We start from the raw sequence: 27272 nt of genomic DNA, 5'->3' as shown, positions 1-27272 counted from the left end.
AATCGAGTTTTAAAATTATTTATTTATTTATTAATTAAGCATAAATAATAAAAAACACTTTTAGCAATCTAATATCACTTAAGAATTGTAAATAATAAATTTAAAAAGAAAAAAATAAAGGCATAAAATCGAAAAAAAGAAAAAGAAAAAGAAATCCGAAGTACATGCGTTCAACGTTCGATTTTCGCTTCGCGCCATTTTCCCCACTGTCCCCTTCACAGTCGCTCACTGAAACCCTAACTCTCTCTGATCACCTGGGATCGTTGAAATTTCATATCTGCAAAGCGCGACCAAGCTTTATGCTATGGCAGAAGCCAAGCATCGCGCAAAGCGCCCTAGAATTACGAGGTCCGTAACACCATCACTCAAATTTTGGCCCCCTGTTGAAATATATGTATTTTTCTACCATTATGCATTGTCTTGGTTTTTTTTTTTTTTTTTTTTTTTTTTACTTTAGTGTGATAATGGTTTTAGAACTTGGGTTTTGCTTACGCAGTTCTTTGACATATGTGTGGATATTGAGAAAGTGTATGGAAAACGGGAATTTAAGGATTCCACGGTTTTATCTTTTTGAGCTTCGACCATATCAAGTTACATTTATTCTCGTGGTCTTGGAAAATGAACTTAGGAAAAGTGGCTAAAATTATTGTACAATTTAGAGAAGTAGCTAAAATTAGCTACACCCTCTAACAGAAACTAATGTGTGGAGCTGTTGGCTGAAACAAATGTTAAACATCTTGTCTTAGTTGATTCTCTTATGTTTATTGTTATTTTCACCAAATGTTTTGTTTGTCTTAGTTGGTTCATTGACCTTCCTATTCGTTGATGGTTTAAATGACTGGAGGGATATAGGCATCACTTTCAGTTTTGGGAGGACCAGGGACTTGGAACTTGGCCTTCACATGAAATTCTTAACCTTTATGACCTCTCTGTTGTAAAGAAATTCCCTGTATTTGATGTCATTATAAGTTTTGCGGGATCTCATATTACAAAAATCTTTAAATGAAGATTATGTTAGATGAGACTTAAACTAAACAAGTAGAAGATTCTTTTGGATGGAATCTTAGAAATTCAGGGCATTTAGTGTCGCAATAAAGTCTCCATAACCAAATGGGCATCCTAAACCAACATACGAGTAGGTCGATTTTGGAAGGTAAGAACCTCAACAATTTCTTCCCTTTGAACCTTGGTTGTGGAAGCATTCTAGAGGAAAGGGGTAATAAAAACAAGAGATATTTTCATCATTGACCCACGAGCTAAGGATTTGAACTAAAACTTCCTGATCCTTGAAATATTCCATCCAAAGTTAATTTTTAAAGAAGCACTAAATGAAGTATTTCTAAATTTGATTGATTTAATTATTCCTTCATTGCGAGCAAGAAGGGAAGCTTGCAATGCCTTCTCTCCTAGTTTGAAGACTAGAAACACCATTTCTCATTCGACATGTGTTCAGGTGTGCCACTAGCTTCCATCTTGAGCCACTCAAACACATTAGTTTGAGGTACTTTCTCTACCCATTGTTATGTTGTCATGGATTTTCCAAATCATTCTTGGGGGAGGTTCGAGATTTCCTCGAAGCAATCTTCCATCATTTTTGTGGAAAATTGTTATGTCTCGTCTGAGCTGAGCTGCCTTCTTTATTTAGGCTAGGCTTGAGGGAAGGGGTAAGATTTCAAAGGGTAATCTAATTGACCTAAGGTAACGAAGACCTAATTTAGCTAAACTGACCTTAAAAAAGATCAAAGAACAAGAGTTAAGATAATTGCGAAGAGAGTCCTAGAATTCAATACATCATGATCCCAAGGGCGTTCAAGAAAAAGACCCTCAGCAACGCTTCTAACTTCCATCTTTTTGAGTAAGGATCTTGGTCGAGGGCAACATCTTGGAGTAGATTTGATAAGCTGGCCCACTCACTAGCCTCTAGGTCTTCAAGGTTTCTTCTAAAATCAGCTTTCTACCTTCCAAGCTCCTCAGACCAACATTGATCAACAAAAAAGTTACTTGAATTTACAACTCTATGCCTTCTTTAAGAGATTATGTCAAAGGGTTTTCAAGCAGTCATGGATCCGCCTACAACAAAATTCTGTCATCTTTACCAAGTTTTGTACCAATTATCCACCTGCAAGAATTCTTAACAATAGAAGGGCAAAGGATTCTAGAGCTTGAAGGACCCTAGGGCTTGCCAACCAACCCCTAGGACAAGATGGTACTTACCAACAGTGGCTTTCCTTCAAGCATTTGCTTCTAACTTGAGCTTCCTATCTCATTAGAAGGACCAAGTTCCTCTTATTGACGTTGTCAACTCAACACTGAGGTGCTTCTAGATTCAAGAGCAACTTAAAAGTGTTGAAAATAGATTAAGCTGAGAAGGAAAACACATATAAAATACTTTATTTTATACCTTCTTAAGTGTATAGACATACTTATAAGTGATAATTAATATTGTGAAATTAAAAATTTCACTGAGTTAATGTTTCAATATTATTTGTGTTCATTTTTCTTATGTAGATTTAGGGTTGAATTAAATGCATGTGCAATTTATATGTTTCTTTTGTCTTGCATCATACTAAATATTTTACCCTTTAACTTGTTCTTCAGGGGGGACGATGATTATATGCCTGGAAGTATAATTGAGATTGAGCTTCATAACTTTATGACCTTTAACCACTTGAAATGTAAGCCAGGATCACGTCTAAACCTTGTAATTGGGCCCAATGGATCTGGTAAAAGCTCTATTGTATGTGCTATTGCCCTTGGCCTTGGTGGTGAGCCTCAGGTTGGTTAAATTTCAATTAATGTACTTGATACTTAACCCAAGGCAATCTTTTTCTAGTTTGTTCTTTAGTATAGATTGGTTGGAATCTTTCTTTTGCAGCTCCTTGGAAGGGCGACCAGTGTTGGAGCATATGTGAAGCGCGGGGAGGAGTCTGGTTATGTCAGAATAACCTTGAGAGGGAATACTAAAGAGGAGAATATTACAATTACACGTAAAATGGACACACACAACAAATCTGAGTGGTTGTTCAATGGTAAGGTATCTTGTATATGATCCATGTCTTTATTTCTTCAACCTTTGTTACAGATATTAGTTCGTTACTAATTTGAGCTTTTGAGCCTTGCAAGTCTAGAAATATCATTACTTGGTTATCTTAATTGGACTGCAACTACAGCAGGAAATACCATGTTGTTTTATCTGTGAGCATGTCATGCTTATGGTTTTTCTATTCATTTCCTTGTATAACTATACCTTTAAACAAAGGAACATGAGTTAAATGTCTTTTCCTTGCTTTGAAAATCCCTTGCACTTTCTGCTCAGTGTTTCACATGATATGGCCACCCCACCACTCATTACTGAATGCCTAATGGTTCTCTTTCTCAAGGATATTTCTTTGTGGGCTTTTCTAGAAATGTAGATTTCTCTTATGTGGAAGCCTTTCTCTTACACACACCCACTCTTCCATGAAACATTTGTATAGGGTAGCCGTATACCTTTGAAAAGTTTAATTTATATTCCTTTCTTGGAGGGGCGAATAGTCAAGTTGTTCATACTTGTCTTGTAAAAAAGTTGTTCTTACTTGTCATATAAAAAAGTTGGTTCTATTTTTCTTAAAAAAGTTCTTCATTTTGGTTGTCCATCTCCAGGAAAAGTTGTGCCAAAAAAGGATGTATCTGGAATCATTCAAAGTTTTAACATTCAAGTTAATAACTTGACTCAAGTGAGTAAAATTTAGCTAACTTTTATTTGAGGTATATGCTTGCATGCATGCATGTATGTACATTCCTGTGAATGCAATTGCTCTGTTCTGATTTATTTTCCCATTTCTCTTGTGGGAGAGGAGTTTAGTTTTTACCTCAGGACAGGGTTTGTGAGTTTGCCAAATTAACTCCCGTCCAACTTTTAGAAGAGACTGAAAAGGCAGTTGGTGATCCTCAACTTCCAATCCTACATCGTGTACTTGTTGAGAAAAGCCATGACATAAAAAATATAGAACGAGTAAGTTTAGAATAACTTGTGCACATTTTTTTGGGACTTGTCTCCTATTGGTTCCTTATCCTTTTTGTCTGCATTTTTTTTACAAAGTATTTTTTGTAATTTCATTCCCCCATGTAGAATTTTTATTATGTTTTTCAATTAAAAAGAAGAGAGAACAGAAGAACCTTCATGTACTTTTTTTTTTGAACAAGAACCTTCATGTATCTCTTTTTCATGTATCTTTTTGCAACTTGCTGTTCTTTTGGTTTTAGGCTGTTGAGAAAAATGGAGACACCTTAGATCAGCTAAAGGCATTAAATGTCGAGCAGGAGAAAGATGTTGAGCGTGTTCGTCAAAGAGAAGAACTTTTAGAAAAGGTTTAAATATTTTCCATTAACCTTTTCTTTTTATGTGTGCTTCCATGACTGATGACCATAGCTATCTGTGTTCTGTCATTTGTAGGTTGAGTCCATGAAAAAGAAGCTGCCATGGCTGAAGTATGACATGAAAAAGGCTGAATACATGGAAGTTAAGGAAAAGGAAAAGGAGGCAAAAAAGAAGTTAGATGAAGCTGCAAATACTTTGAATGATTTAAAGGAGCCAATTGAGTATGATCACTTGGTTTAACTATTTTTATAATCATTTTTCTTACAAGACCTTTTTGAAAAATCCAATCAGTATTCTATAATTTTACTTTTTGCCCTTGTTACTTTAGTTTTTACGAATGTTTTGGTTTTGCTCCAAATGGGGATGGATTTCTTGTTGGAGTATTGCATCTTGTGCTGGTTGTACTTACATAGGATTAAGCTGTTTCAATTAAAGAAATTTTGTTGTTGTGGATTAGATCGCTTCTTTTACAGTGGATAGGTATAGATGAGTATGTTAGGAATCACGACTCTCCACAATGGTATGATATTGTTCACTTTGAGCATAAGCTCTCATGGCTTTGCTTTGGGCCTCCTCAAAAGGCCTCGTACCAATGAAGATGTATCCCTTACTTATAAACCCATGATCATTCCCTAAATTAGCCAACGTGGGACTCCCTCCCAACAATCCTTATCAAAGTATACATTTAGATTATTCTTATAAGAAGCAAAGGAAGGATATTAATGGAGCAAAGTCATACCTTCGCTTTCTGTGGGATTTCGTAGCCCTAAACATTTATTCATTTTCATTATATAAATGAGTTGTATCTTGTTAAAAAAAGAAAAGGAGCAAAGTTATACAAAAAAAGTAGAGATGATATATCTCCATGCATGTCGATACTAGACATAATCTCTTTCAAGACCCTTTGGTTCCTCTCAAACCAGATCTTCAATAGGGTTTCCATCCCCACGTCAGACAAGAGGATTTTAGCCTGCCCGCAAGAAGGAACACCGTTGATAAGCCGAAGGAAGGCACCATCTCTTTTTTGGAAAACACCAACTGTGATTTTTTCTTTCTTTCTTTCTATACCAAATACCACTTGCAAAGGTGCTCTGAAGGAAGAGATGATGATGGTTCTCTGATTTTCTCCTACACAAAACATAGCAATTAGGAGAGAAAGATAGATCAAGAAATTTCTTTTGCAGTAAACCGTAAATATTGAACTTCCCTTGAACAGACACTCAAAGGAAAACCTTCCCCTTTTTGGGGATGGTAGGCTTCCAAATGATTTGAAATAGAACATCATCAAATGGGGCATGAAAAGCCGTAAGAGTTGGGATAAGTGAGTTGGTTGTGCATTGTCCACTGCTTTGGAGAGTCCACCTCTTGGCATCCTCTTTTATAGAAGTTTGAAAACTGCCTACAAGTTCAATCAAATTGATCCATTCGTTGTGTTCTTCGTCCTTGAGGTTCTTCTAGAACGCTAGTTCCAACTATTCGTACTTTTTGACAAACACTTGCTCACAACTGCTCCGTTGGAGTTCATCACACTATATGGTCTAGGAAAAGACTTTGCTACTGTGGCCTCACCTACTCATAAGTCCTCCCAAAATAATGAAGAAGACACTTATTCAGAAGCTTTTAAACTGATTTTTCAAGATAATCAGCCAGAATTTCCTTCACAAAATTCTCTTTGGATTTGGCTTTAAAGAGGATTATGTGGATGTTTTTATTGAATTGTGTAGGCACGAGAAAAACACATTAAATGACCACAAACACCTTCCTACCTCTTATCTTGGTCTCCCTCATGGCCATAATCTCAAGTGGGCATCGTTTTGGAACCCATTCTAGATAAGATCCAAAAAGGTCTCGACTTGCAAAAGAAGGTGTTCTTCTCCTAGGGAGTTAGATTGATTCTTATTCAAATTATTTTAGGTGGAATCTCAATCTACTTCAGCAAAGTGAGAGACATACCGTTTGGAGAATCTCCTTTTGAAGCCTCTCATGAATATTGGATACTTCTGTGCGGAAGTGACGGTAGGAAGATTTTGACCTTTTTTGAGAACTTACCTTTCGGGATGTGTGCATTAACAAAGGGACCGTAAATTTAGGGGTTGTAGAAATGAGTTTTGAAAACCTTACCTTGTTATCTCCATTATCTTCTATGCTAGCGGTTTGGTTTACTTTTCAATTGGCTATTTCAGGAAACAAAGAAAGGAGAAGGCAAAGTTGGATGCAAAAACTAAAAAGTATAGCACTCTCATTAATAATAATCACAAGAAAAGGATGGAACTTCAGGAAACTGAAAATCATTTGGTATGTTAAAGTTTGTGGGTTTTTTTAATTTCTCTCCTATGTCTTGGGTTGTTCCAACATGTTTGCTTTGTTAGTAGGGGGTGCAAGTGCAAGGAAAATTGAAAGAAATGGAAGACTTGAGGAAACAAGAAGAATCTCGTCAACAGAGAATCTTACAAGCTAAAGAGGAACTTGAAGCTGCTGAATTGGAACTCCAGAATTTGCCTCCTTACAAACATCCCAAGGACGAGATTGTAAGTTATATTTGTATATATGTTTCCCTTTAGTTGTAACTTTTCAAATTTTAATAAAAAGTTTGTCTCGATAAAAATGAAATTATTGAACCCGGGCCTATTTTAAGGTTTGATTTTTTGGTACTTATCATAAGGCAATCAAAGAGTTTGTTTTGGATGCATTATTTCTCTTTATGTACCGGATAATGTAGTAAATAATTTTTTTTATTACTTTTCTGCCTTATATCTTTTCAACAAAAAAACAATTTTTTATTGATGAGTAGGAAAAATTGTTCAAGGATACAAGTTCCAAATGGGAATGAAAAAGAAGCAAATGAAACAAGAGAAAACAGAGAAGAACACATAGCGAGAAAAAACGAGAACAACAACTTCAAAATAAATTGTTTATGGTTGTTATAAAGTTTGTGGGTTTCTCTATTTTACATTTTATCATGCTTCACCAGGAACGGTTGCGCGCTCAAATTTTGGAGCTGGAAGTTTCAGCAAGTCAGAAGAGACTTATGAAGTCAGAGATTGAAAAAAATATATCCCAAAAAAGAAATACTTTGAGGCAGTGCTTGGATAGGTACATATCAGAATATTTGATCCGTTGTCAATTCAGCTCTCTTTGGTGATTTATCATCTTACAATCATGTTCCTCTTTCAGGTTAAAGGATATGGAGAATGCTAATGCAAAACTACTACAGGCATTGAGAAATTCTGGAACAGAGAAGATTTTTGAAGCTTATCACTGGCTTCAAGAACATCGCCATGAATTCAAGAAGGAGGTGTATGGTCCAGTGTTGCTAGAGGTTCGTATGTTAATACATAAAAGTTTTTTTTTGTTACTCACTACTTGATGCCATTTCCCCCTTCATTTTTGTTCTGAATTTTATCTTAGGTTAATGTGTCAAATCGGACTCATGCTGACTACTTAGAAGGTCATATCCCATCATATGCCTGGAAGGTACTCAATTATTACGTTTATTAATAGTATCGTTGTTACTGATGGATATCTTACTTTTTCTTGAACTATTAAAAGTAAAAATGCGAGAGGGGATATGAGCTATCAATCAACTCAATTAAAAGCTGAAGGAGCTCATAGAAATTACTCCGATTGACATTAAATCAAGAATTTTAATTACCAAAAGGTTGTGAAAGAGTTCCACAATTGGATTTTAAGAAGTTAACTTCTAAAACTCATTTAACTCATGGATCTTCTATGCACATATTAACTATTCTTGTGGGACAATCGTCTGACCCTCTACATTTAGTTGCCAAGGTAACTCTTAGGATGTTAAATCCTAGGTAGGTGGTCATTGTGGCTTCAATCTATTTCCTCCAAATTACTATTTTCATCGACCCTTATTGACAATTCATGGAAATAGTTAATTTTTCTAAGATCTTGTTCTAAATAATTTTTGCTTTCAAATGGACTTCAATATTTTTTGTTATTATTTCTTTTATGAGTAATAAAGATATTATAGAGAAATAGCCAAGCTGATCAACCGTAAAGTGTTGACAAAGCCTTTCCCCGAAGAAACTATGTTATAAAAAGTCTTTCAATCATTAAGGATCATCGACAAATTGTTGGTGAAAATATTTTCCTAGGATTATAACACCACTAAGAAGAGAAGAACTATATACTACGACAAAAGTAACCAAACGGGGCTCCCTTTTCTTCGAAATCTCTGAAGTTTCTCTCCTTGGAAAGACCCAGAAGAAGAGTTCTAGGCATGCAATTCCATAATATTTTAGCAACCCCTTTGAAATTCCAGCCTGTCAAGGCCTCCAAAAGCCAATCATCCACTAACTCGGGAAGATAGATCACCAAACCAAACTAATTCAAAATGAAAGACCATTCTTCTCTGAGACACAAACAGCGCAAGGAGAATCTCCCAAGAAGCAAACTTTCTCTAAATCTTCACGTGGGAATTAATACTTTTGTGAGCAAGACATTAGAGAAAAATCTTCAACTTTTTGGGAATTTTTTTATCTCCAGATAGCTTAACTAAAAGGCCTTTCAGCATGGGAACAGTTGTAAGTTTGAGAAATGTAGACTTGGAAAAGAAGATATATGACGATACAAGATGCCAACTTTATCTTGCCCAGCTGCACAATGTCAATGCTGGCTAGAAGGCCCACATAACTGCCCATTTCTCTATTAGTATTCTTCTTTTTAACAAAAAGCCCTCTTCTAAAGCCAACACCCAATCCTGATGTTTTTTGTTCCTACAGTCTGCTATAAAAGTATGCCTCTCCGAGGAAAGATAGATTAAGTTAGAGAACAACTTAGCAAGAGGAATCATGTCAGTCCAAGCATCCTCACTCCTCCTTGGAAACAAGTTCTTTGGTTGTTTGAGTCTCTAAAGTTCAAAAAATCTAGGAAGAAGGAACTTCTTTTTTTTTTTTTTTTTTTTTGCCATATTGAACTAGAGTTATTCTTTCACCCTTTTAGGGAGGGGGAGAGGATCAGTTGCATCTGCCAACTCCATAAATGTGACCCTTTTCCAAAGGGCCTGAGTAAACCTGCAAAGCCATTTCAGGAGAAGGGCATTGTTTTATTGTTTACAGGAACCCACCCCCGAGGCCCCCCCACAGAACTTCACTTACCGGAGAGAGGACCAATCAAACAGATCATCTCCAAAAATGCAAGCTATTGTCCTTCTTCAAAGGGCCTTCTCTTCTTGAGCAAACCTTCAAAATTATTCAAGGAGAAGTGTATTGTTCCATTGCTTTAAGGAACCAACCTGAGTCCCCTCCACATGGACTTATACAAACTTTAGGATTCATTCCTCCATGATGTTCTGATTTTCCTTACTTGTGGTGGCAATTGCTTGATTTACAGTCCTTCATAACTCAAGATTCAGACGATCGTGACATAATGGTAAAAAACTTGGGTTCATTTGGCGTTCCCATCTTAAATTATGTGGGAGGTGAAAGGCGCACAAATCAGCATTTTGAGGTGTCTGAGGAGGTATTTGTCAAAGAAGTGATGATTGAAGTTTACATTTGCACTAGTTTCTAATGATGACGATATTGAATGAACAGGTTCGTGCATTTGGCATATATTCTCGGCTAGACCAAATTTTTGATGCTCCTGCAGCTGTAAAGGAGGTTTTGACCATGCAGTTTGGTTTGGAGCATTCAGTAATGCTTTCAAAACTCTGTCTAATATGGCGTTAATTTTATTGTTAAATTTGAAATCCAGCTTTATTAAATATGGGTAAAGCTTGTATCAGAAACGTTTTTTCCTTTTTACTTTATAAATGTACTTATTTCCTCTTTCCAGTATATTGGCTCAAAGGTAACTGATCAGAAGGCAGACGAGGTCTCAAAATTGGGAATTTTAGATTTTTGGACTCCAGATAATCATTATCGATGGTCTCGCTCTAGATACGGTGGTCATATGTCGGGAACTGTGGAACCAGTTGATCGCTCACGTCTTCTCTTGTGCAGTATGAATATCGAGAACTTTCCTTGAAGTCTTTATAGAACCCTTGAAAGCTGTGAATTACATGACTTTGATTAACCTATTATTTACATTTTTAGACTTGGATGCGGGAGAAATTGATGGGCTTCGGTCCAGGAAAAATGAGCTAGAAGAATCTATTTCTGCTTTAGAAGAAAATTGTAAATCATGTCAGACTGAACTAAGATTGATAGAGGACGAAGAAGCTAAACTTCGCAAACATCGGGTACATCCAAAATAATAAAAAAGATTAGTGTCTTCTTGTTGAACCTGGGTTATATAATGACCATCCTTGTGTGTGCTCCTCAAGTCCTTAATCATTTGAGATTGGGGTTTATGTATTATCTCGTGAATATACAAAAATTAACTCTAAAAAATTTGCAGGATGATATTTTAAATACTGTGCAACATGAGAAGAGAAAACGCCGTGAAATGGAAAATCGCGTTGGTAAGTATTAATAGTTGTGTAATTTTGATTATTCATTTTGTGAACTAATATTCTTTTGGTAATCTAGATCAAAGAAAAAAGAAATTAGAATCTATGGAGCGGGAAGATGACTTAGATACTGTTGTGGCCAAGCTTGCCGACCAAGCTACAAATTTTAACGTTCAAAGGTTCCATTGTGCAATTGAAATTAAGGTGAAGTCTCACATTTTGAACTTTTTTATATTTGTATTAATATCTTTCTCATCATTTGTCAAATTTGTTCATGAATGCAGTTATAAATATATATACATATTAAAACTTGATATCTTTTATTGGCAGCATTTGCTTGTTGAGGCCGTTTCCTATAGACAGAACTTGACTAAGAGCCATATGTCCTCCATTGAAATTGAAGCAAAGGTAATTTGTTGGGAGAAGTTGCTGAATTATATTTGATTACAACAATGCATGCTAAGGATTTCAAGTGAACTTTTGTCTTCATTTCTCTTTCTATCTTTTAAATGGGATTCTATTGACATTCCGAAGTGTTTAATTTCCAGTTTTATTTTGTTCTTCTTCCGGAGATTATTGCTTCCCTAATATTTACTAGTTTCGTATGATTATATTTTTAGATCAGAGAATTGGAGGTAAATCTGAAGCAGCATGAAAAGTTTGCTCTGCAAGCGTCAGTGCAGTTTGAGTACTGTAAGTTATGCCCAAATTTCAGCAAATTTCTTCTACCTGTTATAATATCTGAAAGATATGTAGAAATAACTTTTGGATGTTTCTATGTATAAACTGCATATATTCTGATTATATACTATGTGTTTTATAAGTTACTTGTTGGCAATACATGAAACAGCTCCAACATTAGAAATGGTTTTCTTATAAACTATATGTATAGTGATTTTATCTTCAATCTTTCATTAAGTTGCTTTGCCTTTTCTTTTGGTTCTTTTCAAATGCATGAAACATTTAGCTCGTAACTTTGCCTCCTTTTTTTGTCTCTCTCTCTTCATTTTGCTGATCCTTCTTTTTATTAATTACTCAATCCTTGTTCCAGGCAAGAAGGAAGTCGAGGACTATCGACAGCAACTCTCAGTTGCCAAGAAGCATGCAGAATCTATTGCTGTGATCACACCTGACCTTGAGAAGGAATTTCTTGAGGTTTGCCTGAGTTCTAATTATTTGAAACGTAATTTTTCTTTGGGTTGTTGTGGTTTGAGTGATGACTGATAAGGTCTGGTGTATTGCAGACAAATTTATGCTGTAGTAGATTACATTAAGCTTTTACTGTTTCTATAAACATGCCATTTTATTTATATTTGGTTCTTTTGAATTATAGTTACATTGTCCGTGATGATATGAAATGAATAAAGAAACATAACCATAGAAGTTACAAAAAAGTGCCAATGAATATTATTTTTGGGCTTTGGTGACAAGACCTTCATGCAATTACTTTTGTAAGTCTTATTTTATTTCACTGGAACCGTTTTGTGTAGTTTGGCTCTCTTTTATGGGCTTTATTTTTGTACACCCTTGTATTCTTTCATTTTTTCTGAGTGTGATTCATCTAATAAAAGAAAAAAGAAACAAAAAAGTGACAAGGTGTATAATTGTACATCACACTGCTTGTTCTAGAATGATGGATTTCTTGCTACACATTGAGATTTTGATAATCTTCTTGAACACATCTTATTCCAGGTGAGGAATGTTGGTTTGAAAAGAGTTTGGGGAGTAGGGCAGGCTTGGATTAAAAACTTCTGTACTGCCATTCTTTATCTAGAATCCCCCAGACCCCTGTATTCCGTGATATGGTTTTCATTGCTCCTTTCACCAGTCCACCTTGACGTAAATTTGGAAGAAATTAAGCTAGGAGTGTTTTTAATAATTGGCCTTCTGTTAACGAATATTTAGATTTCTCAAAGAAATGAATAAGTCTTCCTTTCCGAATATATAATCTATGCCACATGATTCATCTCTTTTTTCAAAAAAGTTTGAAGGCTATCTCACCTTGGAAGAGTTGAGCTGACTTTCAAAATATTGATCCATACCCTTCGCACGTCTTCTTTTGTAATCATTAATGATTGCTGTCTATCAGATCTTTGGATTGGCCTAGGCCCCTCAAACTTATCTTTCCTTCCATTTCCTCTATTGCGAACTCAAAACTCCTCGGTGCAAGATTGTTGGAATGGGGCTACCCTTACATGATTAGTTTGTACTAAAAACAGTATCTTGAGAATGATTTGTTTCATTTTTTGGGTAGATGCCTACTACAATTGAGGAATTGGAAGCTGCTATTCAAGATAATATTTCTCAGGCTAATTCCATTCTGTTCTTAAACCATAATGTGCTTGAGGAATATGAACATCGTCAGCATCAGGTAAGGTCGTCTTATTATCAATTTTTTGGTTGCTTGTGCATGCTTAGTATGTTTATGCTGTTCCATTACAGATAAATACCATTGCACGAAAACTAGAAGCTGATAAACATGAACTAAGGAAGTGTATGGCTGAAGTTGATGAGCTGAAGGTATAGATCATTTCATTTTGTGTAATAGCTAAGTTTATGTTATACTTGTTTGGATTATATGATTATATACCATTGCACGACAATCAAGTTATGAGCTGGTTAATCTAGACCAATTAAATGATCCAATTATTCTTGCTTTTCGAAGAAACTATCAATCATCTGGTGATAGTCGGCTGTGCAAAAGAAGGCCATGGTGTGATCATAGTCATAAACTGGGACATGTTAAAGACACTACTTGAAAAATACATGGAAAACCAGAATGTTGGAAGCCAAATACTGGCAATTTAGAACGAGAAACTAGGGGCAATGCTGCTCTCTGAAAAACCAACCACCACTTAACCAAAAATTTGTTGTACATATACTTGCTGTGTTAATAGTACATGTGGATGATATTGTTCTCACAGGACATGTTCTTGACAAAATGATTAACATCTCCTCTCAAAGAGACTTGAGATCAAAGACTTGGAAAATCCAGGATACTTGCTAGCAATGGAAGTTGCAAGATCTAGCAAAGGATTTATGTCACTCAATGAAAATACACTATAGATCTCTTAAGAGAAACTGGGATGAATGGTTGCAAACAAGTGATATACCTATGGACGTGAACTCAAAACTTGGAGTTAATCCTGAAGATGAGCTAGTTGATCAAGGCAGGTATCAATGACTAGTCGAAAAGCTAATATACTTGACTCACAATTGACCGGACATTAGCTTTGCTGATAGCATGGTGAGTCAATTTTTGAACAAACCCTCTAAGGATCATATGGAAGGTGTGTATAGAATATTAAGATGTCTCAAGCATGATCCCAGAAAGGGCCTCATTTTCAACAAGACTACAAACCAATCTCTAGAAGTTTACACTGATGCAGATTGTGTTGGATCTCCTGTTGATCACAAGCCAACGCAGGATATTGTTCTTTTGTATGGGAAAACTTAGTAACCTGGCTCATCAAGAAGCAATAAGTTGTACCCCAAAGTAGTTCTGAAGCCGAGGATCATTAACCCATGGGATTTATGAAGGAATTGGCTAAAATTCCTTCTCACTGAACTCAAGGTCGAAGGTACTATTGAAGTACTTGTGATAATCTATCTGCATAGCCATTATAAGAAATGTGATACATCATCTTCGAATGAAACATGCTGAGATAAATCGTCACTTCATCCTTAAGAAGATTGAGACAAATACAAACGGATTTGAGATATTTGCTTCCCAACAACTAGTTTCTGAAATTCACTAAGGCTTTTCATCGACCAATCTTTGAACCTGCTGTTTAGCCTGAGGCTCTTTAAAGTTGCTGCGGTTGAAGTGGAGTCTGCTCCGAAAGGGTCTACTTTTCTTTCTAACCGGGATAGCAGGGTGGATTAATTTTCAAGCATGTAATGACACTAGTATCTACCATCCAGCTTGAGGTTGATTGAGAAATATCTTGTATAAATGTGAGGGTTTCCTCACCATTCAATGAAAGAAAAAACGTTTCTCCCATACATAGCTTTGGAACCTTTTTTTTGTCATTGTATGTGTGCTGGTGGTAGCGAGAGTGTGTTTATGGTTCGGTTACTTCCTTTGTGGTTCAGCAAGCAGTCATGTGATATGCATATTTCCCGATGCTTTTTAATTATTTGTGAACTATCATGGTAATATTACAAATATTATTTGCAGGGAAATTGGCTCCCAACTTTAAGAAAACTTGTTTCTCAGATAAATGAGACTTTTAGTCGCAATTTTCAAGAGATGGCTGTTGCTGGAGAAGTGTTATTGGGTACTGAATTTTAATGATCTGAAAATTTACTTCCTGTGGGGTCCCGTCTTCCTTATTCTTAATTTCCTTGCGATGGTTTTTTTCCCTCTTAGATGAGCATGATATGGACTTCGATCAATATGGGATTCTTATTAAAGTGAAGTTCAGGTGAACTTAGTTTTTGATACCCACTTTAAGATCTAAATATATGTATATTTTTTGTGCTTGAATACTGTTTTTGGTCAAATGTATCTGAATTATAGAGACTGTCATATCACTGGCATTGGTTGATTAAGATATATTTTCAAATCATTGTTACTTCCGGAATAGTTACCAAGACATTTCACTTTGTATCCTTTTTGAATGATTTTCAAGTATTATGGTCTTACCTTGTTGTATCATTCTGAATTTAAGTATTGGCGGTCTTCAACTTTTCACTTCATTTCTAGGTTCAACATGACTCAATCTTACTGCCTGAAAATTCGTTCTTTTGCAAGTATTCCAATACATTGTTATGAACTTCCAAATTACTGGATATCGTTACTATCCACCCAATCTTACCTAAAAGAAGCATCTTGTTCCAAATGTTTGACATGTCATATCAAAAGTTGCGAGAACGGAACTAATAGAAAAGCAATACATTCATTCAATCCCGATTCCTGAAGAGTAGAAAAATAAAGGAAAGTTTTCCTTTTTGGACAAGGAACCTCACTGGAAACCAAAAATGATATGTAATACAAGATATTTCGGTTCAACTTGAATTTTTGTGTTTAGGTTTGATTAAATGGCAGTATACTGAGTGCATATCAGGAATGGTGGCCGTATTGCTAGGAGTTGTATACTACAATCGAGTATTTTGTGCATTTACCTTTCAGTAGACTTTCCAGTCTATTGTTGCCCTCAATTCCTCTGTTCAGTCTCTACATATTTATGATAATATTGTTGCTATGTTTACTTATTAGATTTCTTATTTCTTGAAATGCCATTAACAGACAAGCAGGTCAGCTTCAGGTTCTCAGTGCGCATCATCAGTCGGGAGGGGTATTATAGCTCGTCGCAATCTTCTTTTCTTGATTAGTATGAGGTAACTGTTTCATAATGCTTTTGATTTTTTATTTGCTAGGAACGCTCGGTGTCGACAATCTTGTATCTTGTTTCCCTTCAAGACCTTACCAACTGCCCATTTAGAGTAGTTGACGAGATAAACCAAGGTAAGTAACTATACGAATTTCTTCTACTGGCACAAACAAGTTATGTTAAATAATTTTGCCTATTGTCTTTTGATAGGAATGGATCCCATAAATGAACGGAAGATGTTCCAGCAGTTAGTGAGAGCTGCCAGCCAAACAAATACACCACAGTGAGTACCTATTACTTTTCAACCCTCATGGTTTTTTAGACTCTCGTTGAGCAGTCTATGGTGAGTTAGTTCTTTCTGTTGGGATAGGTAGCCTCGTGTCTATTTATAGTAAAGATCTGGCCGAGATATATATGGTAGATATCTCGTAAAAGAGATATATATTGTAGATATTTCAAGGAGATATATATATGGTAGATATTTCGTAAGGAGAGATATATATGGTAGATATTTCGTAAAAAAAGAAATATATGGGAGATAGGAGAGAAATATATGATAGATATTTAGTAAAGATTTAGTAAAGCTATACGCGGAAAAATGTAATTTATTCCTTCTCTTTATTCTCATCCATAAAACCTTTAATCAATATTTCTTATTGAATTCTCTCTCATCTGTTCTTGGTCTCTTCTTCTCCTTGAATTCTCTCTTCTGTTCTTTGTCTCTCATTTTCTACTAATTAAAAAAGTTTTTTTTTTCTTTTAATGTTCGACTATATAGAAAGATTTTTGTTATAGAAAAAAACACTTAGAAATCTCTTTGCATATAGCTCCTGAAATAAATTCAGTGAACCAAAAATTGTAGCTTTGTAATAATGATTGCTTTGTAATAATGATTTCAGGTGCTTCCTACTCACTCCAAAGTTACTTCCAGAGCTGGAATATAGTGGGGCCTGCAGTATACTGAATATAATGAATGGTCCTTGGATCGAGCAGCCCTCGAGAGGTTTTCTACTTTTCCCATTGCCTTTATTCTCGAGTAACATCGATTACGATCAACAACCCACTTCGTAAAACTTTTGTACTGCAGCATGGAGCAATGGAGATAGCTGGGGAACATTAATGAACTACGTTGGAGAAAGCCGATGTTGATTGACGATTAGCGGATTGCGATGCTGAGGAAGACAAAGTTCGATTACAGAGTCCTTTCTATGAAGTTAGCTATGTCCTTTCTCCCATCAAATGGCTGCTAGTCCCTAAACGACTGATTTATTTATGTTTCTATTTTGTATAGCTGAATTATCCCTTAAATTCATCTGTAAAGCTTTCCATCATATTGAGCAAACGAAGGATGCTACAACTATTGGCAGGGTTCTTAAGATAATTATATTTATATTTTGATGTATTTAGAAAGTCATTGTAAAGCTGAATAAGCTTTGAACCTATACTTTATAATTGAATAAATTTGGACCATAAAACATTTTTACGGGTGTTTGGAATGTCTAATGTTTTTTCACCTGGAGAACTCATTGGATTGTTGCGAGCGGAACGAACAGGGCGTGCTTTGGAAGAAGCGATCTGTTACCGAGCCGTATTATTGGGAATAACAAAAGCATCTCTAAATACTCAAAGTTTCATATCGGAAGCAAGTTTTCAAACCTTTACTAGAGATCATTTTAAAAACTTGGAAGGAAAGCTCAAAAAGAAGATAATATTTGTCCGTAGTGGGTTTGGACTTGTTACAAATAGTATCTGAGTCAGGATTTGGACTTGTTACAAATAATATTTGAGTCAAACATCATCGGATGATGTGCCAACAAAAAAAGCTGAAACCTAAAAGGAGTGAACACGTGATGATGTGCTAGCAAGGCCTAGGATGCCGAACTTGACCTTGATTGTGTTTCCACTTAGCATTTTGCACTGATTTTTATCCAATTGACGTTAAAATAATCTTCTTCTGTGTTTAACTCATTATATTCCATTACGTTGTCCAAAAAAAAAATCAACGACCATATTTTTCCATGACAAAAAATTAACACAAACTAAAAAAATGAGAAATAAACAAATAATAATCAGATGAGGTGAAAATGATTGATTCTGAGCTACTTTTGAATCAGTTCAGAAACAAATGAATATGCAGTTTCCAAGTTTCAAATTCTTTCTTGAGATACCGTACCAACTCTGTTAACGATCTTAACGAAATCTTCGGCCGCTGAAGACGATTCGAAAGGCGTATCCATGAGGGCTAACATTAAACAAATTGAAGAAGACATTTACAGGTGTAGACTAAAATTCTTCAAGCATTTGATGATGGGATTTTGTAATCAAGCATTTCCCTTATGTTTAATCGAATCGAAGGCCCCATCGACGAGCATATATGCGCGCTCTTCCAGTATACTCCTTTAGCACCTGTTGGCTTGTTTACCTCTACTGATTTCTGTTAGATGAATGTGAAGGAATCAATATGGTGAAGACTAATAACTTCTTCGAAACCAATGGAGTTTTTGAGAATTTGAGATTAGGGAAGAACATACTATTGCAGCAAGCAAGTTCACCAGGAGGTCATCTTCTGAAAAGTCTGCCTTCCCGAAAGGTAAGTGAACAATCCCGGTTTTATCCGCTCGGAATTCGACTTTTCCCTGCTTGAATTCTGCTATAGCCTGAAACAGGACAAAGCTATTATGAACAATTTTATTCTCAAATTGTGATGCATACATGTGTAGATAGATGAATCTGACCTATACCTGAGGTATATTTGTTGTAACGGTGCCAGCTTTTGGGTTCGGCATCAGTCCTCGAGGTCCTAGAAGCTTCCCTAGACTAGCAACCTGATGCGAACGAGAGGACGGGGTTAGCAGATTAATTGGTCATTGCCACAAAACTAACTAAAATATCTCAAAGTCCACACCGACTCCGAAAGTGTATACCGAAACAATTCACACATATATCTTTGACATGAACACAACACCGTATCTTAGCTTAATTTCGGTCGTAGATAGTAGCCAAGAATACTTTTCGAATAAGCATGAAACGAAAAATTATTAGTTGCATACAAGAAAATTGGAATCACGTGTTCGGTGATCGATTTCAGATTACATGGGAACGTATACTTTTTGGAAAGCCACCACAGTGTATGATTGAAAAAAGATGTAAGAAATTGTACCTTAGGCATCATATCTGGTGAAGCAATTAGCTTATCAAATTCCATGAAACCTCCTTTGATCTGTTCTATCAAATCCTCACCGCCAACCAAATCAGCTCCTGCGTTTTTCGCTTCGTCGAATTTTTCACCTACATGATTCACAAAGCAATATGATAATAAGAAATGAGTGAAAATTTTTGTTGAAAAAGCAACGCTGCGTATGACCAAAATAAGCTGAATCTCGAAATTCATAGCTGACAAGAACGATGGGAATAAATAGAGAGAATCCATATCTAGAAGGAAAAAAGAATTCAAAAAGCCATAGCTTGAAGCGTTCGTCTCATTCTCTTCACTCACATTATTTCGAAACCGGTTACAGGGAGAAAACCGACATATCAGTAATAGCCTAGGACTATGAAGATTAAATCAAGAACAAAAGTAGGAGATTTGCTCATAAATTATGAAGAGGAATTCATATAAACAACCCCATGATAGTTAAAGCAATCTCACTAACAGAGCCGTTTTCAATCAAGCAAGCAAACCTCCCTTTCAATCAGATGCACAAACACTGTGAAGACGATAATACCCATGTTCGTACAATAGCTACTTCGAACTGTTAATATCGTTTCCACAATGCTCTCTCAATAAGGAAACAACTGTTCTTCACAAGGTAAAAAGACGAAACGAAACGAGAACTAGTTGAAAACTCTTGTTACTTGAGTTAAATTTAGTGATTACCTTGAGTGAGCACAGCTACCTTGACTGTCTGTCCAGTTCCCTTGGGAAGATTTACCTATGTAAAAAGTGAAAATTGGTGATTTAGGACATAGATATAGTAGAACCAAAAGAAACTTACTGTTGCTCTTAGCTGTTGATCATTATATTTGGGATCAATGTTTAATCGGAAATGGGCTTCTGCGGTTTCCACGAATTTCGTCTTAGACATTTGTTTCAACAAAGATATTGCTGTTTTCAGGTCATACTCCCTTTTACTTTCCCTCAATTTTTGAATTTCCAGGAACCTCTTCGATCTGGTCTGCATGTTTTCAGAACACAATTTCATGTTAGAGCTGTGCAACAGTAATAAGAGAAGGTGGAAAATACATATTTTGAAAGAACAAAGCTTACAATATGTACTAAAAGTAATGCACATATCATTTATGGACCTCTTTTTAAATCTACGGTCTGGTTCAAAATATGTAACGGCCCAAACCCACCGCTAGCAATATTGTCCTCTTTCGGCTTTCCCTTCCGGGCTTTCCCTCAAGGTTTTAAAAACGCGTATGTTAGGGAAAGGTTTCCACATACTTATAAAGAATGTTTCGTTCCCTTCTACCACCGACGTGAGATCTCATAATTCACCCCCCTTTGAGACCCAACCGATGTGGGGTCCCACAATCCACCCCTCTTCGAGGCCCAATATCCCCGTTGGCACTCGTTCCTCTCTCCAATCAATGTGGAATCTCACAATACACCCCTCCTTTGAGGCCCAGTGTCCTCGCTGACACTCGTTCTTCTCTTCAATCAACGAGGATCTCAAAGAATAGAACTTCAAAGAAAATAAGAGCTGATCCTACAAAGAACAAAATAAAGAAACAGAACTAGACCGCCCAATTGCTAGAGTTTTCTTTCCACCTCAAATGGGTCACAGTTAACTAATGAAGCCATAATTGGAAATACACATGATAGGAACAATCACTTCTAGAAGTTCATGAAACTAGGAAGAACAAACAATCCAACGGAGATTTTAACCAGATGTTGAACAAAAATGAACAACATTCCACTACTTACATAAGCCTTATGGTAACAGTAGAAAGTAAAGAATCAATGAACAGAGGAATAACAAACTAAGAACGCATGTACAAATTTTTAACGGCCAAACAAACACCAAAACCATATCCAAAAAGGCAGTCAACTAGATTAAAAACAGCCAAATACATGAACATAAGCTCAAGCTTACCCTGTCCCTCTTAAGAGGCAATGCAGCCTTTCCCCTCTTAATCTTGGGGACAATTGAAGCAGCTAATCCATCATTATCCTCTCCATTCTCATCCACAACCTCAGCCACTTCAATTTCCGCCGCTAAAGCAGCCACAACCAAATGAACCCTAGATTCTCTTCTAAAATTAAGGTCGACCCAATTGATAGACCTCCCTCCCCTGCGCTGCAGAATTAAGGGGTGGCATAAAGAGAAGATGTGGGCGGTGGAGGAGGCAGCAATGGGCCTGACGGCGAAAAGGGAAGAAAGGTCCAGAGGATGTACTGAAGAAGTGCGGGCCATGGCAAGGGGTGAGGGCACAGTGGGGCTATAACCGGCCATTGCCATGGAGGAAGAAAGAGCTCAGTCCGTCAATCAAAGAAGAAGAAGAGGTTTCTGGGGTCTATCAACATAGAAATGGAAGAGATAAGAGAGGCTCTGTATTGGATGTTTCGTGCAGTCATCAATACAAAGCGGTGAAATTCTTTTCCTTTTGGATAAATTTTAATTTTAAACTTACAAAAATAGATGACAATATTTAGTAAATAAATATTAAATTTTTATAGTTTAGATATATATAATTAACACAATAAACATATTGTTTTAATTATTTTTATGTTTATATTCAATGTCTAATTTATCATTAAATAATTATTTAAACATTTATATGATTTAAGTTGAAATTAAAATATAAATTAATTACTAAAAGGTACCCTTGTAATATTAAAAAAAAAATAAATGGATCAAAATTTTATCATATGTGGATATAATTTATGTTTATATTGTCCGTTTTTTTTTTTAAAAAAAATAGCAATTAAAAAAAAAAGGCAAAAAAGGAAAGTTTAGAGATAAAAAATTAAATTTTTACTGAAAATTTTGAAATGTTCCAATGGTCAAGATTGTAATTTTGGCGGAGACCATATAAAAAGAAAGAAGCGCAGGTTTATCTCATAAACCCTAGCCCTGCTTTGCAGAAAAATTTTGGAGGAAGATGACGCAGAAAGCAACCCTATTCAAAGGTCAACAGAAGAGGAAAACAATTCCTCCCAATCGCCATGGAAAAATCCCCCAAACTCGTAAAGGTATCTCTCTGTTCTTTCCCTCCTTCTTATGCTAAATTTACGCGTAAAAATTAAGATTTCTCTCCTCCGTATTCATTGGGCGTTGTCTTTCCAGGGAAAAGAGTTGTGAAGCCATCGAAGACAACTAAAGAGATGGAAACAGATCGGGTATGTGTTATCTTTTCGTGCTTGTCCGGTAATTTATATAGAATCTAGTAACTGTGAGAGTAGAAACTTATGTTGATAAGTTGTTTTGTTGATGTTTTGTATTTTTATGTTTCAAATACGAATTTCTAGCTTAATGTTGCATCGCCTTGTTAGTTTGCAATTCGGGCGAACTATTAGTCATCAATTGTTTTGGTTAGATGAGAACATTTCTGAATTTTCTTGCCTTCTTATTTCCGAGAATGGATTTTGTGCGTGATTCTTAAGGCCTCTTCTCTTGGCTGAACTTGTTAGTTTCTCAGTTATTTCAGATTCTACTGCGATATCTTTGTTTGAAATTGTAATGTGACTGCAGACTTTTTTGTTTCTACTTCTGCTGCATATATGTATTCATGCACATAACATTGACCGTGATGAGTATCATCTCTTTGATTATGTTGGTAGCCGTTTGTGAGAAACTTTTAATGGCGAAGGAAAATTTGATAAGTTTAAGTAAGGGGAAAGGGAGCTTCTACAACTTCACTCTAAAATATGTATCTGTAGCAATTTTCACCATATAAATACATTTAGAAAATCATCCAACCAACTATTGTTTACACTGTGCATCCCTATGGAAGGATTGCATGAATGCTGAGAAGCACGTTTCTCCTTTTTTAGGAATGATCTCTTGTGCAAAGATAGGATATCCATTTTTCGTTTGACAGAAAGACAGTTGAAAAGTTAAGAAGCATTGTGCAAGCCCAAAGAGAGGAGTGATTTTGGGTTTTAATAAATCATTGATTTCTAATTTTGGGTTTGAAATGCTTTTGGGCTATTGAAAGGAGAGGAACTAAGTAGTCTTGATTTTCTTCTTTTATCTGGTAATGGGACATTTGGTGAAGTGTCAAACCTATATTTCCCTTTTCCCTATCTATCGATGACCATAAGCGAGCGTAAAATTATGGTCATGTTTGTGCTTGCCTTTTGTTTCTCTTGTACATTTCTTTGTGTAAGGCTCTTCCTTTCAAGAGGAAGGATAAATTTTCTTGAACGAATATTAAATTTCGTAGTATGTGGGAGCAGTTAATTCTGCAATTCCTTGGTTGTCTCACCCCTCTTCAAACTAGTCATATTAATGGAAGATTTCATTTCTTATCATACTAAGTTGTTTTCCTATAATGGTTCAGGCCCACCGCTAGCAGATATTGTCCTTTTTGGGCTTTCCCTTTTGGACTTCCCTCAAGGCTTTAAAACACGTCTACTAGGAAAAAGTTTTCACACCCTTATAAAGGGTGTGTTTCATTCTCCTCCCCAACAAATGTGGGATATCACATTTACTGTTTTAAAGTCGAAATTAGTATAGAATGGCTATAATATTTGGGTGTATTCTTCTTCCTTGAAATGCTTGGAAATCTATAGAATGTACTGATAATTGTTCGTGCATTGTAATCACAAGCTTTATATTACTTTTGCCGTTTCATGTGGAGAATTTATACGTAGTTTTATGGGAAAAAACAGGAATTGAGCAAGTTCATCAATTACTGCAACGAGACGAAGGCTGCTACATTAGCCAACAAGGAGGGTGGGCAGCTGAGTATTGTGAAAACGCCGTCGGATGCTGCTGGTAATAGTAATAATGCAGCAAAGAAGTAAAGGAGGAGGATTTAGATTTTTGTGAGAATAGTGTGAAATTATTTGTGATGTTATTTCTCTCCCTTTTATTTTTCCATCTATGTCTTCTAACGCTTTTCTCAATTTTGTCAGCAGTAATCGGTTATTAATATATATATATAAAAATTTGTTTCTACTCTTGTAAAATTAGCTTATGCAGTAATCAAAAGATTTCTCCATGCTTTCTAATCATTCCACTTTAGATTTCTCCATGCTTTTTAATCATTCCACTTTAGCTTATTCCGAAATCAAGAAATTGGCTTTTTAGGTCACCATGAGAGATCGAACTTCAATAAATAGTAAATAGTCTTTTGCTTGTTCATCTAATGATGAATCTAATGAGGTATCAGTGGCTGTTGATGATAACTCGTAAGGTTGTGTTTGTGCGAAATGATCCATTAGTGGATGTTTGACTAAACAAAGACATTTTTATATCTCAATTTTCACAAATGTCAATTTCAAAAAAAAAAGTTTGGTTTAGATCGTTGCCACTACAGGAGAAGCTCGTGTCGTGTGTGTACTCCGGGCTGTTTATAATAGAGTTCACAAGTCAACCTACCTACCCGAGGAGTTCTCAAGTCCCTCTAATCTCAAATGTTTGGTTCAACTCAAAAAAACCTGTCCATGACAACTCAATGATCTGGAAGGGGGAAAATGGGAGGGAGGTCAAGGGATCCCTACCCAATTGAAGGATTAGGAAATTCCAAAAGTGATTATAGAAGGCTATCATCTTATCATTCCATAGAATGGTACGGAACAGTATTTTCCGAGTATGTGTTTCACGTAACCATATACTTCTTTGGTGAGCGAATAAAAAAGGTTCACAAAATACTTAGAGCATGTTCAATGTAAAAGTCTAAACCTACCACTAGTAGATATTGCTCGTTTTGACCCGTTACGTATCATCGTCAGTCTCACAGTTTTTGAAACGCGTCTACCAAGGAGAGGTTTCCACTCCACAGAATGCTTCGTTCCCCTCTCCAACCGATGTGGAATCTTACAATCCACCCCTCTTGAGGGCCAACGTCCTCACTGGCACACTACCTAATGTCTAACTCTCATACCATTGCAAGAGTTCAAGCTCATCGTTAGCAAATATTGTCCGCTTTGGCCCCGTTACGTATCATCGTCAGCCTGACAATTCTAAAACGCGTTTACTAAGGAGAGGTTTCCATGCCGTTATAAGGAATGCTTCGTTTCCCTCCCAATGTGAGATCTCAAGCGAAGAAATTTGTATCTCCCAGTTCTCAAATTCTAAACTACTAGCTGAATACCTAATAATCCGGTAGAAACAAATCATCCAAAAAATTCTCAACCTTCAGATCATTGTGAGGGGGCACAGAATGACACAAAAAAGTTCCCACTACCCCCAGTCAACAGAAAAATCAATACAAAGACAACCAAACTCGAATGAAACAGAAATCTAATGGAATTTAATTAATTTCCTGTCAGGAACGTACATCTCTAAAATGTAAATGCATAGAAGTTTTCTAAAGCCAACCTAGTAAAACAACACTTTCTTCCCTTGAGTTTGAAGGTTCAAATCCTCTGTTGCACTCAAAAAAATATGTAGAAGTTTAAAGAACTACCAAACAATACTCTTTGCCACTCCGCTGTCATAGAAATGGCATACGTTAATGAATGTTACTTGCTTATGCCATTATACTACCCTCCATTGCTCATCATAAGATTAAGAATCAAACATACATCCAACCAATAAATAAATTCTCTCAAAGATAACACACATCTTGATTCACGATATACTATAAAGAATCAAGAAGCATCCAAATTACCGAAGACATAACTTATCCAAGAGTAATTGAAGTGTTTGTCACCATCCAAATAATTCCTAATAGAATTAGGAAGACTTTTGGGTGGCACGACCAGAAACATGCCCACTAGAGAGGAAAAGACAACCCAAAATCCAGAGACAACCAAGAGGTCTGCAACTTATAAGAACCCAGTTAACTATAGAGATGCACAAAACACAGATAGAACTATCACATAATCAAGATGGAAAGCACAAAACAGATTCTAATAGATTCATAGCGCACTAAAAGCCAATGTAGTTTCTCAGGCAGGGTATAAATCAACAACTGCATCGGATAAGTACTCGCAAACAGTATAGTATATCCACAATGCAGAATTTATAAATTCAAAACACAAACAATTTATCCATTAAAAGTACCACTTCTCAAAAAACCAAAACCAAAAAATAGCCCCCACCTCATCCAGATTTCTCATTAACCTTAGAGTCTGATTTCGATGCATTGGCCTTAGACTCTGCTTTTATCTCAGCAACACTCCCAGAATCACCACCAGAACAACACCCACCACCATGTTGATGCCCGTGCCCGTGCCCGTGGTGATGGTGGTGATGATGATGGTGGTGGTGGTGGTGGTGCCCAGTGCCATGAATTTGCTTCCCTTTAAGCTGCTTCCTCATATCATAAGCATCCTCACCATCCGCGTAGTACTTAGCCTCAATATCATGGATCTTGTACCCCAAAGTCTCAGTATATAACTTGAAAGCAGCCCTGTTACTCTTCCTCACATGAAGGGAAACATATTCCGCTCCATAAACCTGTTCCATGGCGTTCTGAGCTGCGCTCATGAGTTTAGTAGCCAAACCGAGCTTCCGATGCGTTCGAAGCACGGCAAGGGAGGTAATATGGCCATGACACTCGTTGCTTTCTTCCTCCATTTTAGCCAAAACGTAGCCGACGATCCGGCCGTTGTAATCTTCGGCGACGTAAAGAAGCTGAGGCCAGGAAAGAATGTGGTAGAAGTAGTATTTCATCTGGTAGTTCTCCGGAAGACAAAAAAGGTTGCAAGCTTGCATGGCCAGAAGGTCGTCTATGGTTGCTTTGCGTATGCAGACCATGGCTGGGGCTGGTGCTGTTGATCGGAGAGACAAATTAGGGTTAGGGTTGAAGACGGAGCAGCGGAGATTGAAATCGACGAAGAAGAGAGCACACAGGGGAAGAATCAAATGAAAGCTGCTAAGGGTGCTTCGGGCACTTGCTCTTTGGGCCGCGGGCATTTGGGCCCGATACACCTTCTAGTCCATAAAATGAGTTAAATTACCATTTTAGTCCCCATTATTATTATTATTATTATTATTATTATTATTATTATTATTATTATTATTATTATTATTATTATTAT

The 27272-nt window shown here is 36.3% G+C and overlaps 4 protein-coding genes across 5 annotated transcripts; 2 read left to right on the top strand and 2 right to left on the bottom strand.

Annotated features, from left to right (window-relative positions):
* Positions 1-186: 186 nt before the first annotated feature.
* On the top strand, positions 187-17517 carry LOC111488372 (structural maintenance of chromosomes protein 5). Of its 2 annotated transcripts, none has more exons than XM_023136081.1 (30): positions 187-348; positions 2599-2776; positions 2876-3029; positions 3643-3716; positions 3845-3994; positions 4246-4350; positions 4436-4581; positions 6544-6655; positions 6733-6888; positions 7332-7453; positions 7535-7679; positions 7769-7834; positions 9716-9844; positions 9919-10017; positions 10160-10325; positions 10420-10565; positions 10724-10787; positions 10855-10979; positions 11106-11183; positions 11396-11468; positions 11827-11930; positions 13030-13146; positions 13218-13295; positions 14956-15055; positions 15148-15202; positions 16027-16075; positions 16158-16245; positions 16322-16394; positions 17011-17114; positions 17199-17517. In XM_023136081.1, exons 1-30 carry the CDS (start codon positions 305-307, stop codon positions 17258-17260), a joined length of 3162 nt encoding a protein of 1053 aa, XP_022991849.1. In that variant the 5' UTR covers positions 187-304; the 3' UTR covers positions 17261-17517. The 2 variants fall into 2 exon arrangements, with proteins under 2 accessions (XP_022991849.1, XP_022991850.1); XM_023136082.1 differs by lacking the exon at positions 187-348 and adding an exon at positions 1383-1501.
* Positions 17518-18185: 668 nt separating this feature from the next.
* Positions 18186-21687, bottom strand: LOC111488406 (50S ribosomal protein L1, chloroplastic-like). Its single transcript, XM_023136140.1, has 7 exons — positions 21211-21687; positions 20107-20286; positions 19989-20043; positions 19272-19399; positions 18853-18936; positions 18643-18768; positions 18186-18545 (listed from the first exon to the last, which is right to left on the bottom strand). Exons 1-7 carry the CDS (start codon positions 21574-21576, stop codon positions 18405-18407), a joined length of 1080 nt encoding a protein of 359 aa, XP_022991908.1. The 5' UTR covers positions 21577-21687; the 3' UTR covers positions 18186-18404.
* Positions 21688-22183: 496 nt separating this feature from the next.
* On the top strand, positions 22184-24251 carry LOC111488438. The gene is made up of 3 exons (XM_023136179.1): positions 22184-22310; positions 22405-22457; positions 23952-24251. Exons 1-3 carry the CDS (start codon positions 22220-22222, stop codon positions 24084-24086), a joined length of 279 nt encoding a protein of 92 aa, XP_022991947.1. The 5' UTR covers positions 22184-22219; the 3' UTR covers positions 24087-24251.
* Positions 24252-26116: 1865 nt separating this feature from the next.
* LOC111488424 (N-terminal acetyltransferase A complex catalytic subunit NAA10) lies at positions 26117-27102 on the bottom strand. Its single transcript, XM_023136160.1, has one exon. It carries the CDS (start codon positions 26986-26988, stop codon positions 26332-26334), a length of 657 nt encoding a protein of 218 aa, XP_022991928.1. The 5' UTR covers positions 26989-27102; the 3' UTR covers positions 26117-26331.
* Between the last annotated feature and the right edge of the window lie 170 nt (positions 27103-27272).

This window comes from Cucurbita maxima, unplaced genomic scaffold (genome assembly GCF_002738345.1).
Source record: "Cucurbita maxima cultivar Rimu unplaced genomic scaffold, Cmax_1.0 Cma_Scf00013, whole genome shotgun sequence".
Classification (NCBI taxonomy): Eukaryota; Viridiplantae; Streptophyta; class Magnoliopsida; order Cucurbitales; family Cucurbitaceae; genus Cucurbita; species Cucurbita maxima.
The sequence above is the reverse complement of the archived record's forward strand: the minus strand, read 5'-3'. Positions and strand labels throughout refer to the sequence as shown.

Bases quoted from the DNA above. Each gene is read 5' to 3' on its own strand.
- LOC111488438 (XM_023136179.1), top strand. From the start codon at position 22,220: ATGACGCAGAAAGCAACCCTATTCAAAGGTCAACAGAAGAGGAAAACA. The intron at 22,311-22,404 runs GTATCTCTCTGT...TTGTCTTTCCAG, and splicing joins AATCCCCCAAACTCGTAAAG to GGAAAAGAGTTGTGAAGCCA. The intron at 22,458-23,951 runs GTATGTGTTATC...GGGAAAAAACAG, and splicing joins AAGAGATGGAAACAGATCGG to GAATTGAGCAAGTTCATCAA.
- LOC111488424 (XM_023136160.1), bottom strand. From the start codon at position 26,988: ATGGTCTGCATACGCAAAGCAACCATAGACGACCTTCTGGCCATGCAA.
- LOC111488406 (XM_023136140.1), bottom strand. From the start codon at position 21,576: ATGGCAATGGCCGGTTATAGCCCCACTGTGCCCTCACCCCTTGCCATG. The intron at 18,937-19,271 runs GTACAATTTCTT...CGTTCGCATCAG, and splicing joins CACCAGATATGATGCCTAAG to GTTGCTAGTCTAGGGAAGCT. The intron at 18,546-18,642 runs GTATGTTCTTCC...TTCATCTAACAG, and splicing joins TGAACTTGCTTGCTGCAATA to AAATCAGTAGAGGTAAACAA.
- LOC111488372 (XM_023136081.1), top strand. From the start codon at position 305: ATGGCAGAAGCCAAGCATCGCGCAAAGCGCCCTAGAATTACGAG. The intron at 10,980-11,105 runs GTGAAGTCTCAC...TTTTATTGGCAG, and splicing joins ATTGTGCAATTGAAATTAAG to CATTTGCTTGTTGAGGCCGT. The intron at 17,115-17,198 runs GTTTTCTACTTT...TTTGTACTGCAG, and splicing joins GATCGAGCAGCCCTCGAGAG to CATGGAGCAATGGAGATAGC.